This window comes from Candoia aspera, chromosome 1 (genome assembly GCF_035149785.1).
Source record: "Candoia aspera isolate rCanAsp1 chromosome 1, rCanAsp1.hap2, whole genome shotgun sequence".
In the NCBI taxonomy this organism is placed as follows: Eukaryota; Metazoa; Chordata; class Lepidosauria; order Squamata; family Boidae; genus Candoia; species Candoia aspera.
The window spans coordinates 161320639-161335055 of NC_086153.1; the positions used below are offsets into that span (position 1 = coordinate 161320639).

The window sequence follows — 14417 nt, forward strand, 5'->3', positions numbered from 1 at the left end:
AGACTGTCAGACAGTTAAGAATGGCACTGCAACCTGTGGCTTTACATGCCTATCTTACTTGCCGTTTGGCATTATTCTCCAGCCTTAGCTTAAATAGTTCGGCTCCAGTCTCTGCAAGACATTTATTCTTACATGCCAAATTTATTCTCTCCTTCCTCGGAGGTCAGAACCGAAAAAAAAGTTCATGCTTTCCTGTCTTTCCTGAAAGACAGGCACTTACGAAGACAACCCTCTAAGGAACGTCATTCTCAGCGCCAGCCTAAGGGAACTATCGAAGGGCCCATTCTTCAACTGCTGTCGGCGTGTTCTGGAAGCTTCGTGGCGGGGAAGCGTTAGCGGACCAGGAGCTAGGACGTGGGAAAGGAATCCATCTCCATCGGAAGATTAAGCGGGCAGCTGAGCGCAGACATGCCGGAAAACGCAAGCACAAAAGGGGCCATTCTGAATGCGGCCACAGGGAACCGCAACTCTGGCGGCAACCGCAGTTCTTATCAGGATAGGGATAAGCCCGCCCAGATCCGCTTCAGCAACATTTCTGCGGGGAAAGGTACGGTGATGGGACATCCCATTGTCTCCAAGTGCGGGGTGGGGAAGAGGAAGGGGGAGTGAGTGGACCGCTCCGTTGATTTCTGGCGGGCTCGGGCAGTGGCGCCCGAGCCACTCAACCTCACCACACCCTTGGCCACCCGTTTCTTTTGTTGGAATGAACCAAAGGGAAGCTCTTCCAGGGTCCTATTGAAGATATTGAGGATCGAGTAGCGTAAAGGATTGCTGTTTATGGCCCCGTTTTTCTGGATTTTTTTTTTAAATGAACGAAAGGGAAGATGATCCATTGCAGGAATAATTTGTACAGGAATAATTTTTGTTATCCCTTCCTATTCGTTTTCCATTTTTTGAAAGTGTAATACATGTTATTGTACTGAATGCTTCCAGTGTTATTTGAAATAAGGGATAACCTTTTATAGAAGAAAATCTACCTTGGCCTGATTGCACAGTACAGTAAACCATAATGTGGTTTGTTTGGTTAGGTTAAGATTGAGGGAAGTCTACATCCATAGGTGGAAAAGGTTTGGGGAAAAAAACGTGAGGGCCCTTCCTGAAACGTGATGAACTGTGGCTTGTCAGATTTTTGAATCCTCCTTAGGGTGATGCTGAACCACAGGTGATGTCAGTGAGATGCAAAAAAATCAAACTGAAGATCAAAAGCAAATTCATATGGGGAGAGTGATCCTTTAAATATTCAGATTTCAAGTATTTTAGCGTTCATATTGAGTGTGGGTTATATGCTATTTTAAAATTACATTTATTCTTAAGTAATATTTATAATCAATATTATAATATTATAAAGTATTAATATAAAATAACATTGTTTTAGCATTACTGTTGCCATTTCTCCTTCAGTATTGCTTTGCTTTCTCTCTCTACACAGTTCCTGAGTTCATGCATTATACAAAAGCAAGATTTGTTCAACTCTGGTTTGCTGAACAAGCTATGACAGCTGGTTCATACAATCAATATACAAGCCAAATTCAAACTATTTTATGGGTTAATATACTTCGTGAATTCAGCATGCATATTATGATCCTTCATTTTGGCTTATGTGGTACAAACTAAAGAAGTTGGGATTTATTTAGCAAACCATAGTTAAGCAAGCAGCGGCTTAGCACGTTACATGAATCAGTTCATTGTATTTTTGTGGAAGCTGGTATTTTAAACATCCTAAAGGTGTAACTGTCAAATTTAATGTATTAGATTCGTTATGGCTGCCCAGAGTCTTTTGAAGTGGACAGCCATAATGAATTTAATAAATTAAATTACATTTGAAGTAAATTTCTTTTGGTATGTAAAATATATTTTCATCTCTATTTTAGCGGTTGCAGATGCTGTTAGGACAAGTCTTGGGCCAAAGGGAATGGATAAAATGGTGAGTTTTGAGCTCTAGATTTATAAATATATATAATTATAAAAGGAATACAGCATTGTGCTTATAATAAGGTTGTGCAAAGCATTTGAAAGATGTTTTGCAGAATGCATTACCATGAACAAAACATTCTGGAAGCAATAAAACAATTGTCTCCAGGAAGTCTTGATGATCTACTTCAAACGCTTTCCCCAGTTGTCTTCATGTGCATGCATAGACGGCATTTCTGCTGAGACCACAAACTAAGAAACTCTGAGTATGCAGGCGCTCAGATAAACCCTTTGATACAGCCATGCCAAACTTCCCTGAAGATGCAGCTTTTATTAATATTTTCTGGAGGGCCTCACTCATGATAGTGTACTTTCCAACACTTTGCAGAGGCTTATTACTGACCTCCCATGTATTCTCAGTAATAACTGAGCCAGTGAAAGCTGGCATGAAGTTGCTGAAGTTACATATGTTTTCAGAAGAAATAAAGGGAAAGACTTAGTGACAGAATATTGTAGTTGAATAGATTTTTTGTGGCTATTCTAGCTAATGTAGTAACTACATCTGCCCTATTCTTCAGAAGTTGAGGGGAATCCTGAGAAAGAGGAGATAGAAGTCTCATTTGGCAGAAAAAGCTGTCAGTGAATCTTTGGCAGACAATTTTTACATGAGATCGAATTTAGCTGTATGTGTTGGAACATGTGAGAGCCTGGTTTGTCAGGACCCCGGTTCTGCTTTCATTCAAACACGAGTACATCTGTCTTGCACACTTTGTCATTCAAGAAGTGAATGGTTAGGCAAGCATTAGAAGATGCATGGGAGAAAAGTAAAGAGGGCAGTGCTAAGCTGCCTGGATAATTTGAGAAGTCAGACATTCAGGAAATTGCAGGAGAAGAATCTATGAGATATGGAAAGCTTAATAAAGAACAGGACAGCTGAAAACAGCAAAGGCTAAATTAAGAGGATGGTGCCATCCAATGGTATCTGTTGAATTGTACATTGAAATTATTAAAAATATTTAAAAAGCTTAAATATTCTAAGATGGCTAAATCTCATGAACTTTGAGGTTCTCCCTTGAAATTTCCTGGGATCTCAGCAGTACTGAAAACTTGCAAGATTTTGGTAATTTTAACTAAAATAGTGCTCATGAACATTCCTGAAAAGATTTCTAACCCTGGGCTAAATAGTACCTTGATATATTGAGCCAATGGTTTGTATTTTTTAGTGCACAATATAAATTGATGCTTCAGCTTGTATTCTGTTTGTAGATTTTTTTTTTTGAGTTGGTGACCAAAAACTTGGTTGTGCTTTTCCAGATCCAAGATGGTAAAGGAGATGTGACAATCACAAATGATGGTGCAACAATTCTGAAGCAGATGCAGGTTCTTCATCCTGCAGCCAAAATGGTAAGTAATACATAGTTTTCAAATTTATGTCAGTGCAAAAACTGAAGCTAAATTATACTAGTTACTACAATGGTTATATTTCTTATAGAAAATAATTACTGTAGTACATTGATGTGAAGTCTAGACATTTGTGCAGTTGCGTATTGCATGTTGTATATAAAAAAAACCCTGAATGTATTAGTAGTGTTACAGAGCAATTTACAGCTTAATTTTTTTTTTAACATTTAACTATATATAGCTGGTGGAGTTATCAAAAGCACAAGATATTGAAGCTGGAGATGGCACTACATCTGTTGTGGTCATTGCAGGTGCTCTCCTGGATGCTTGTTCCAGACTTCTTCAGAAAGGTATGTTTATATACAGTTTTTGCATATGCAAAGGAAATGTGAAATTATAAAATAACCTGGATGATCTTTTGTTGAATAGAAAACTCCTCTGTTTCCAAATCTTTGCCCTTGGTGATTGACTCATAAAATAAAGCTCCAATGAAATATAGACCAAAATACAAAAAAAAAAAATAGAGAGAAATTTTATTGTAACATAATAGCTGCATGGTTTTCACGACTAAGGCAACCAATTATCCCTTCCAGAAGAACATAAAAGGAAAGATTTTTCTAAATTAAAAAATTCTCTCTGTGTTTCAAATGGCTAATGTGGGCTAATAATTTTAGTGGTAATTTGGAAGACTGGTTATAGTATGCTAAGTTTGGAAGCACAGCTGTAATATGTTACTGTTAAGTTTTCTGCCATAATAACTTTTTGCTTCCAAAATGAGGGATTTTTTCCAACCCTAATCAGTCTTACTTTTCACAGCCTTAGCTACTCCTATCTATCTTTGTTTTGTTTACCTACCCACCCCCTGTGCAATTCTTTTACAGACAGCTTGATTTGAAATTAATCTATGAGATCAAATCATTGAGATCAATCTATGAGATCAAATTGTTGATCTTATAGATCAATATCTTGTGTATTGACCATAGCTTGATTAAATTTGTATCCTAAACTCTGCTTAGGAATTCACCCCACCATCATTTCGGAGTCATTTCAGAAGGCATTGGAAAAAGGCATTGAAGTCTTGACCAACATGGGGCAGCCTGTTGAACTGAGTGACAGAGAAACCCTTCTTAACAGTGCAACTACTGCATTGAATTCTAAGGCGGGTATTGAAAAAAAAATTACTTGTTAAGTATTATTTTTGTTTGTTTAGGGCATATGTACAGTACCTTGCCTTTTAGGTACAAATTATATGTAAATGGATTAACTAGTAACAGATATTTACTGTAAGTAATGCCTTCTAAAACAGTTTTGCAGATTGCTAATTTTTTTAGCTAGGCGTTGGTAATGTTTAAGAGTGGGCAGTGAATGTTTAGTGTTCAATTTGATTATGATCCTCCCAACCCTTTGCAAACATTCAGTATCATTTCCTATTGGATGCTAATGACATAATTCTCATAGTGTTTTAATGACTTAATTTGCATAATGACTTAATTCTTGCAGTTCATTAAAATACACCTACCAAAATTCTTACACTATTTGAGGTACAGAAACTGTCTTTCCATTTAGTGACTTGATTAGACTAAGTGAAGTGAAAATTGCCTAATACGTAGCACTTACTGTTAAGATGCAGTTATGGGAGTCTCTAGAAATTATGGCACAACCACTAAAGAAACAAAAGAGAAGGATGCTTCCTTTTTGCCCACTAATATGACCTCATTAGAACGTTGTCTGTTTCCCTCTGCCCTGGACTGTCCACCTGGTCTACAATTGATTGATACTGCTACCTGATTTTTTTTTTTCTGATAGAAAACAAAATGGTTGAATGTAGAATAGAAATCCCTTGCCTTGCTCTGGTTCATTTGTCCAGACGAAGTATATTCATTTGGAGATGCTTGTAGCCATTTCAGACATGGAAGAAAGAGGAGCCGTGCATCCATAATGAGAGTTTAGGAAAGGAAGCTTAGCAGTTGTCTCCTTGGATTTCAGCTGTTTACTGTCAGTGTTGAAAAATAAGCCTCATTAGGGTTGCAGTAGATCAGAGACCTGTTGAGAGATTCAGGTGGATGCTGTGGCTCAGATTCTGTTTAAATCAATCACATTACTAAGAAAGCAGTTGGAGAGACTGATTCCTATTACAGTTTTAAATAATTAAAAAAATTAAAGTTGTGTGAAATTCTTATACAAGTGGACAAGCAGAAAACATGCTAAGTAAATCTTTACTGATCCTTCAGGTTGTATCACAGTATTCTAGTCTCCTTTCTCCAATGAGTGTGGAAGCTGTGATGAAAGTGATAGATCCAACTACGGCTAGCAGTGTGGATCTTAGAGACATTAAAATTGTTAAAAAGCTTGGGTAAGAGTTACTCAAATTCTGAATTTTTATTTGTACCTAGATTTAGTGTTGTTTGTTCATGGAGTATTTATTTTTAGGGGCACAATTGATGACTGTGAACTTGTTGAAGGGCTGGTCCTCACACAAAAAGTGGCCAATACTGGTGTGACCCGAGTGGAAAAGGCTAAGATAGGACTCATTCAGTTTTGCTTATCTGCTCCAAAAACAGATGTAAGTTGCTTAATTTGTTTTTCTGAATAAACTGTAACTTTTTTAAAATAGGAAGTTAGTTCCTAAAACAGCCATCCTGTATTTGATTAATAATTAAATGGTGTGCAAGATTGCACTACGTATTGACTTTCTGCACTCATTAAGGAAAACATTAGGTTCACAAAGCAAGATATGCCAAATCTATCTTGAGGAATCTTCTTAAAGAACATAAGACTAAGTGCCATGTTATGCAAGTGGGCATTGTCTCATGCAACTAAAGCAATCTTTCTTTTCTGCAGCTATCCATAACTACAGATTTGCGGGGAGGGGCAGTTGACAGAAGCTGCAAGTTAGGATGAGAATTAAGTCTGTTAAGTGTATTTATTTTGTTGGTGAAGGCCACTGTTCATCCAGCCAGTAAGAGAATTGTCTTTTAGAAGCTGCTCAAGGCAAGCTATTCTAGTGTTCTACAGAAGAAATGAATCAAGCTAACAAGAACTAATGCCTACAAGTGGACTATTTTTGTGCCTAAACAAATAATAAAAATGCTAATCGTTGTGTTTTACTACTCTGCAAAACCTGTATTTTGACTGTTCGGGTGATTGCTCTGTGGCATAGATATTAGATTGTCAGTTATGTACAAGCATACTTAAATACTTAATTTTTCTGCTAGATGGATAACCAGATTGTTGTTTCTGACTACACTCAAATGGATAGAGTCTTGCGTGAAGAGAGAGCCTACATTCTGAATTTAGTTAAGCAAATTAAGAAGACGGGTTGCAATGCACTACTCATCCAGAAATCCATTTTACGGTATGTTTATTTCAATAGTTCGTGTTGCATTCATTTTTTAACAAGGGCTGTTACTCAGATTTAAAATTGTTCTTGACATAGTTAACAAATAAGGTCCTACATATCCCTCTCTGGAGTTTACATACTGCTAATGCTATAAGCTAAAAGCTCTGGGAAATGGGACTTTTTTTAGCAGTATAGTAGTGGAAGGACTACATTTCCCAGTCCTTGGTAATGGGCTAGGACTTGAGATGGGGGGGGGACCTCCCTCTGGTTTGCCCTAGAAACAAACAGTATGCCCAATAACACATGGGAGGTTTCCTGGAAGGCTTGGGAAATGTCTGAATCCCATAATATATTTGTCAGCATCTAATTAGAGTAGGAAGAAAGCAAAACTCTGTTCTAAAGTTTGGAAATGATTGTGTGCCTGATCAGAATAGTTCTAATAATGCTATATTGTGTTGATTTATATTAATGAACCCCATCAAATGTATTGATTTTAGGGATGCTCTAAGCGATTTAGCTCTACATTTCTTGAACAAAATGAAGATTATGGTGATCAAAGATATTGAAAGAGAAGACATTGAATTTATATGTAAGGTGAGATAAAAGAGGATTCTTGAAATGAATTCTTAAATCATGAAATATTTATTTATTTATTGGTCGCATTTCTTCACCACCCATCTCGACAAATGACTCTGGGTGTATAATAGTCCTGACAGTATATCATGACTCTAACCATGAATTGAAATTGATTGTAACAGTGAATACATCTGTCTTGAAATTTGTGATGCTATGATAGAAAGCAGTCTGTAAAACAGCCGCTGTTATCTCACTAAAATGTAGCTTCTCTGACCTCTATCAAATTGCTCATATGTGCTTGGTAGGACTGTTTCCACTCTGCCACTCCAGTTGTGCTCTCTTTCTGTTGTCCTCCTTACAATCAGCTAGCCAGTTGAGGTTACAATTATGCACGCCATTTTTCTTACTTCCTTAGTTGTAAGCAAACTGAATGAGCCAGAAGCTACCTTGGGAGGAACATAATCAGTCCAGACACTGGAACTCTGAGGTCCCTGCCACTATACTGCGTCTTTGAACTACTCAGGTGTGCACCTCTAGGAAGCATCTGATAGACTTGACTCATTGCTGTGAAGGCCTATAGGGGGAATACAGAGGATTTTAAAATAGCACACATGTGGCTATGGACTTGTGTAACTGGTCAGCATGTGTGTTTTCATAGCTGGCTAAGGACAAGATGGCAGTGGTAGAATAGGTCAGATGAATAGGCAGTATTCTCACTCCCTTAGTCTTGCAGTTTGCTCTGCTTTTAAAGGGATGAAATAGCTACAGTTACAGTTTTGCATTCCCCTCAGAGAAGACCTCCCCTCTCCTCTGAGCAAAAATCATGCCTCCGTGGAGGTGAGGAGAGGCTGCTTATGCATGTGAGGGTGAGCAAGTGTGTATGTGTATCAGGTTGTTTAGGGATGGTGTCTTCATGTGAGATATATGCATATTTGTCTTTGCCCTTACTGGAGGCCAGACCTGGGAGTAGATGTGACATTCTCTTGGGAAGTTTATCTACCTTTTGATTTCTGATTGTTGGCATAATATAGAGCATTCTGAAGTACATTACATAACTTGTCTAACCTAAGATTTGTTTTTGTGTTGTTTATTTTTTAAAAGACTATTGGAACTAAGCCAGTTGCTCATATCGATCAATTCACTGGTGACATGCTGGGATCTGCTGAACTTGCAGAAGAGGTTAATTTGAATGGATCTGGAAAGCTAGTAAAGGTAAGGATAAGTCTTGTTTAGCTTTCTAGTCTACTTGTGAAGTTAAAACAAGTTATGTAAAGTGTGGTTTTTCAAAGTGGATGTTGGACTAATAGGAAAACGGGAAAAAACCTTCAATGCAAAGGTCTAAGGGAAAACTCTAAAAGGAGACTAAGCCTTTTCCCCTTTAGTTTGTTGTGGAGAGGTTTTTTTTTAAATTTGACTTTTTAGAGGGTCAGTATTAACACTGGTAGAAGGTTTAAGATATAGTTCCTGTGGAGAATTAAAAAAAATGTATGTGATACATAAAATCCTTCATCCTTATTGTATGTTTAAAGTTCTTTTTATTCTGGTTCATAGAAAGTGTCAAAATCATTTTGTATCATTTTGTTGTCATCAATGCTGTCATTTTTCTAAAAACTGACCCCAAAACCAGATTTTCCAAAAAGGCAGTAAAGTTTCTAAATCTGAATATTGCAGTGTAGTGCCTGTTTTGTATTTCAGATTACAGGCTGTGCTAGTCCTGGAAAAACTGTAACAATTGTAGTACGAGGATCTAATAAACTGGTGATCGAAGAAGCTGAGCGTTCCATTCACGATGCTTTGTGCGTTGTCCGCTGTTTGGTCAAGAAAAGGTACTGCATCATCTTTTTAGACCACTAAAAGTATCATTCCAGCTAACAAACTGCTCTACATTTCAAGCTGCATTTTAATTTTAATTTCAGAGCCCTAATTGCAGGTGGTGGAGCGCCAGAAATAGAGTTGGCATTACGTTTGAATGAATATTCTCGTGTTTTAAGTGGCATGGAATCTTACTGTGTTCGTGCTTATGGAGAGGCCCTGGAAATTATTCCATCCACCCTGGCTGAAAATGCAGGCCTTAATCCTATATCCACTGTTACAGAGCTGAGAAACAGACACGCACAAGGAGAGAAAACTGCTGGCATTAATGTCAGAAAGGTAATGTGCAAACTGTGTAACAAAGGAAATGACGTGCCACATTACACACTTGACATTTGTAGAAATCCGCCTTTTGTTATTAGAGTTCACTGATACTAACTTTTCATGCTGTTTATTGCATTATGCTTAACCCAGAGGATTGCTCAACTTGTCTTGAAATTGAAGTAGTAAGTATTGGACATTTTAGCAGGTGGCAATTTAATTGAAGTATTTTTAAAATTCCCATAATGAAAATTGTGGCTGAGCATGTTTTTTGCAGTGTACCTACACAAACAGGCAGCAAAGAAGCAATTCACTTCAACATATTCCACGAGCAGCATAGCAGCAATTTAAATACACATCTCTGGCTTCCTTCTAATGCACATACAATTTTTGCAGTTGGCATTTCGACAAAGAAGTCTATTTTTACCTTTGATGCCGTGGAAGTCAGGAGCATTCCAGCTTGACCTGTAATGCATTTGCACATTTCACTTATGAAAATACTGTGCACAAAGACACAAGGATGGCAACATTTCAGCTTATGAACCTTTTATCTGCTGTTTTACAACAGTTGCCATTCAGGCTGGTGGTCATTTTCTTATGTCTGTCCTATTGGCCATCTGAAGTTGCCTCTGATGCTGCACCATGTGGCTTCAAGCCTACCTGACCAATATGAATCAATGATGGGACAATTGGCATTGCCATCAGCCTTGGTAGGGGAGAGGTTGGAGTTGTGCTTATAATTTGAAAGGTAGGGAAAAAGGCTAGGTCTTAGTCACTCTCCAATGGCTAGTCAAGTGTGTGCCCAGCACAGTGTTATATACCATATATTAGTACATCCACGCAATCTGATTAAATTCCTCTTAAATAAAGAGGCCTTATTTTGAGATGGGATATTTCATTAGAAAAGAAGCATGGAATTACACGTAATTTAAAGGAAATGAAAAGCAGAGGGAGGGGATTTTTTAAAAAAATTATCCCTTAATTAGTCCCTTCACTAATAAACTAATTAAAATATACTGTATAGTACTGCTAAATATAAGGAAGGGAAGGGGCCTTGACTTGGCAAGCAGTAGTTGGCTTTCCAGTGAATCTCCATCTCCAAGTCTACCTGTGATCTCCAACTTGTGTGAAGTAGTAGTCCAAAATGGTTTTTAAACTCTGGGCAGTTGAGCTTAACTGACTCCCTCATCCCCATCCAGTCACTGGTAACAAAGGTGAAGCCAATTTGGAATGAAAACCTGGTTGTCCAGAAGATATGATTTTGTTGTTGTTTTGAGTCTGTAACACTGCAAACAGCTCTTCCAAGCTGAACATTCTTTGAACACTCTGCATTCTAAACTTACCTAAAATCTCCTTTGAGTCAGTTTGACTCTTGCTGACTTCCATGTAGTTTATTTGGCAGTGATTTGCTACTGGTTCTTCCAGTTTCCCCCCCCCCCCAATTTCCCAATCTAATTTGCAGCCCTGGAATTTCTTACTGTCTCCCATCTAAGTACTAACCAGGCCCAATTATGCATAGCGTTTGAACCTAGGCACAGCTGGCTGGGGGCTGCCTCTGGCTGAAATTTATCTTGATAATATTGCGTCTGCTAATAAATGCTCATTCTTTGGGTTTTAAATATGTTAGTGAAAATGACATGTAGCTGGAGACAATAGTTGATAATATGTCAATAAAAATTAGCTACCCTGAATGTTATTTTTAAATTATTTCAATAAAGCAAAAGTGAGCAAGTGTTGACTCATATGTAACCTTGTTGACCTTTTTTATATAGCTGTTGGAGCCTCCAAGTTTGCATAATTTAATAAAGGTGGTGTGATTTTTCACCCCTATTTTTTTAGCAATAAAATAGACTTAATAAAAGGTTATCTCATGCAAAAAGACTCAGGGGAAGCTAGTCTGATCCTATTTGGGCTGTACCTTCTCTTTATGTTCGTTTATGTAAACAGAATCCCTAACCATTTCTGTAATTAAGGTCAGTAGTTTGATTTTGCTAGTTGCGAAACTATTCTACTATGGGAAATACTTGTCAGATCATTTATTTCTTTAATTTGAAAAATGCCATTAGTTTGAGAAACCTAACAATGACTGCTAAGCTCAGTGATCTTGTGTTCTTATTGGTACTTCTCTTTAAAAAGAAGTCACTCCCCAAGAATTAAATACTTGGTTTTGGTTTGCAGTTCTGAGCAGAATTAAAATGAATTTCTGATTTTATATTGTAATCACTTAACGATATAAAAGAAAGGCTTTCTTGATAGTTGCAACTCCATTTGTCACTTAATGGATTTAATATAGGTAATTTCTAATGTTAGCAGCATTAGAAAGAAAACAGTTGCTTGGTGTTTAATGCAGCAGTGCCTCATATATATAGGACCAAAATGTCTAATTGTGCTGATAGGTACAACATGTTGAAAAAATGTCACAAACTGGATGAGTATGATTCAGTGTAGACGTTCGAAAAAGTGTAAATGTATTTGAGAGCCAGTCTGATGCAGGGGTTAAGGCATCAGGCTAGAAACTGGGAGACCAGTAATTGCCCCGCCTTAGGCACAAAGCCAGCTGGGTGACCTTGAGCCAGTCACTTTCTCTCAGCCCGAGGAAGGAGGCAATGGCAAACCACTTCTGAAAAACCTGCCGAGAAAACTGCAGGGACTGGTCCAGGTAGTCTCAGAATCGGACATGATTGAATGGGGAAAAAATGTATTTACCTTAAAACTCATAATGAAAACTTAGAAATACATGATTTCATATTTAAGATGTTTGCCAATAATTGTTAATACATTGACATTTTGGTTTTTAAACTTGTAGGGTGGAATTTCAAATATCTTGGAAGAGCTGGTGGTCCAGCCTTTATTGGTGTCAATCAGTGCTCTCACCCTAGCTACAGAAACAGTCCGCAGCATTCTTAAGATTGATGATGTGGTAAGCTGCTTAATGTTCTTTCAATTATTCCAATGTCCTTTTTGTTCAATTTTTGTTACTTTTTAAAACCAAAATGATAGTCCCTAACATAATATAAGTATATGTAAGTGAAAAAGTATTTTGTAACTCTATGTCAGAGGATCATCCCAGAAGCAATAGTTAATAGCTTCTGGAACACCTCCACTACCATGGGTTGTATATGTGGGAGGCGGTAGGAATGATTTGTTGCCTAGGAATGGGGAGAGCACAAGCAGACACAGAGGAAGTTGTTCTGGTGACTCTCTTATCTAAAGTAACACCATCTCGAAGAGCAGAGCCTGGGAACAAAGCTGTAAAACTGAAAGATGTTGCAGGCATTCAATTTCAAAAGGGAGGTGGGAAAACCCAACAGACTTAATGAGGGGGGCAAGGGAATCTGACTCTCTTGTGACTTTGCAGGAGAATGGACTGTATCTCAATAAAATATCTTTCCTGTATCCCAAGAGGCTCGTGGTGAAGCTTATTAATAGTGAGGTATCTGAACCTACGATGCTCACATTATAATTGAGGTCATTTGATGTGGAGAGTTAGGCATATGCAACTGTTTTTGAAAATTTTGAATACTACATTATAGAGAATGAAGGCTGACAGAAAATGCAGTAGTATCATTCCACGTAATATCCTCTGTCTTTTTTACAGGTGAATACTCGATGAAATGACTAAAGGAAGAAGCAGTACAACATAGTAAACTATCCTAAGTTTGGAACTTGGCTCCTTTACAGAAGCACTGTGTTAGACACCTACTTAACTTGCAGTTGTGTTTATGTTCTTCTGTCAATCTAAGTTAATAAAACCTCAACTTCAAAAGGCAGACTTTGTTTAAATTCTTCAATAATTAAACTTACAGAGCTAAAAACTGGTTAAACTGGCAGGATTGTGGCCCACACTGATTTCAATACATGCTCTTCAATTTAAATCAGTTGGGACAGTGTCTTTTAGGTACTAATTTTATCACCCATTCTTTAACATGCATTTCAGACAGTATTTTATTCTTTTAACTGTTAGTGGATTTTTTTTAATGCGAGAGAAATTTCCCAGAGAGATGTGGACCGCAATCATGAACATTGGCATCTGTGCAGGGGTGGGGGGTGCAAATCACAACACATGATGACATCAAGCAAATGCCATGACTTAATTCTGACATCAGGACGCAAGTACATAATGTCATTTGTGTGATGTCATTGCATGTGTATCATTTTGGCATCAGAATTTGCTGTCCACATTGCTGCTTTTGGAAACATGAGCTTCTCTGACTTGTTTAGTGGCTTTACTAATTAAGTTCTCCTTGAACAGCTATTTAGGAGGTTGTGTGCCATTATATTGATAACTGAAGGGTTGGGCTGAAAACCTTTATGTGAAATAACTAGCAATCAGTAGGAACACTTCTTGAGCTCATGTAATTCTGCTTTTGGTTTATCCTTTGGATTGAATTAGAATAAATACTGTTGTAAAGATCTTTAATTTCCTTTTATAGAACCTTTTGAAATGAGTTCATAAATTAAAAGGAACTTTCTAAAATTATTAAAACCTTTATTGTCTGATTTTTGACAGTAATCAAGTTATCTCTGCACATTTTTAAGTGTCTAGCAGAAAAGGAAAAAAATTCAATTGTGATCTTAATGTTCTTCACTTATATTTATATGGCTATATAGGTAGTGCTCAGTTAATGACTAATTGGGACTGGCAACTCAGTCGCTAAGTGATGTGGTTGTAAAGCTCAAAATCATGTGACCGTGCTGACTTACAGTGGCAGTTCTGGTTGCAGTTGTTAAGTGAATCACACACAGTCATTAAGTGCAAGTCATGTGAGTGTGACTTGCAACTTCCTGCCAGCTTCCCCATTTGAGTTTGCTTGTCAGAAGCCCGCAGTGAAGGTTGCAAATGTTGATCTCATGACTGTGGGACGTTGTGACTCGTAATTACACTGGTTGTCAAGCACCTGAATTGCAATCACGTGACTGGGAGACTGCAACAGCTGCAACTTTGAGGACTAGTCGTAAGTCTCATTCAGTGCTGTCATAACTTACAACAGTTGATGAATGAGTGGTCGCTAAGCAAGGACTGCCTGTACTTAAAATGGGAAAAATGCCAAATGGA

At 37.7% G+C, this 14417-nt stretch overlaps 1 protein-coding gene across 1 annotated transcript; it reads left to right on the forward strand.

The window, feature by feature from the left end:
• The first annotated feature begins 289 nt into the window (after window positions 1–289).
• On the forward strand, window positions 290–13131 carry CCT4 (chaperonin containing TCP1 subunit 4). Its single transcript, XM_063316991.1, has 14 exons — window positions 290–547; window positions 1872–1924; window positions 3226–3315; window positions 3554–3662; window positions 4329–4471; window positions 5544–5665; window positions 5743–5875; window positions 6528–6667; window positions 7150–7246; window positions 8330–8440; window positions 8924–9054; window positions 9145–9379; window positions 12168–12281; window positions 12960–13131. The coding sequence occupies exons 1-14, from the start codon at window positions 409–411 to the stop codon at window positions 12972–12974; spliced, it is 1632 nt and encodes a 543-aa protein (XP_063173061.1). The 5' UTR covers window positions 290–408; the 3' UTR covers window positions 12975–13131.
• Window positions 13132–14417: the final 1286 nt, after the last annotated feature.

Bases quoted from the DNA above. Each gene is read 5' to 3' on its own strand.
- CCT4 (XM_063316991.1), top strand. From the start codon at position 409: ATGCCGGAAAACGCAAGCACAAAAGGGGCCATTCTGAATGCGGCCACA. The intron at 1,925-3,225 runs GTGAGTTTTGAG...GTGCTTTTCCAG, and splicing joins CAAAGGGAATGGATAAAATG to ATCCAAGATGGTAAAGGAGA. The intron at 8,441-8,923 runs GTAAGGATAAGT...TTTGTATTTCAG, and splicing joins GATCTGGAAAGCTAGTAAAG to ATTACAGGCTGTGCTAGTCC.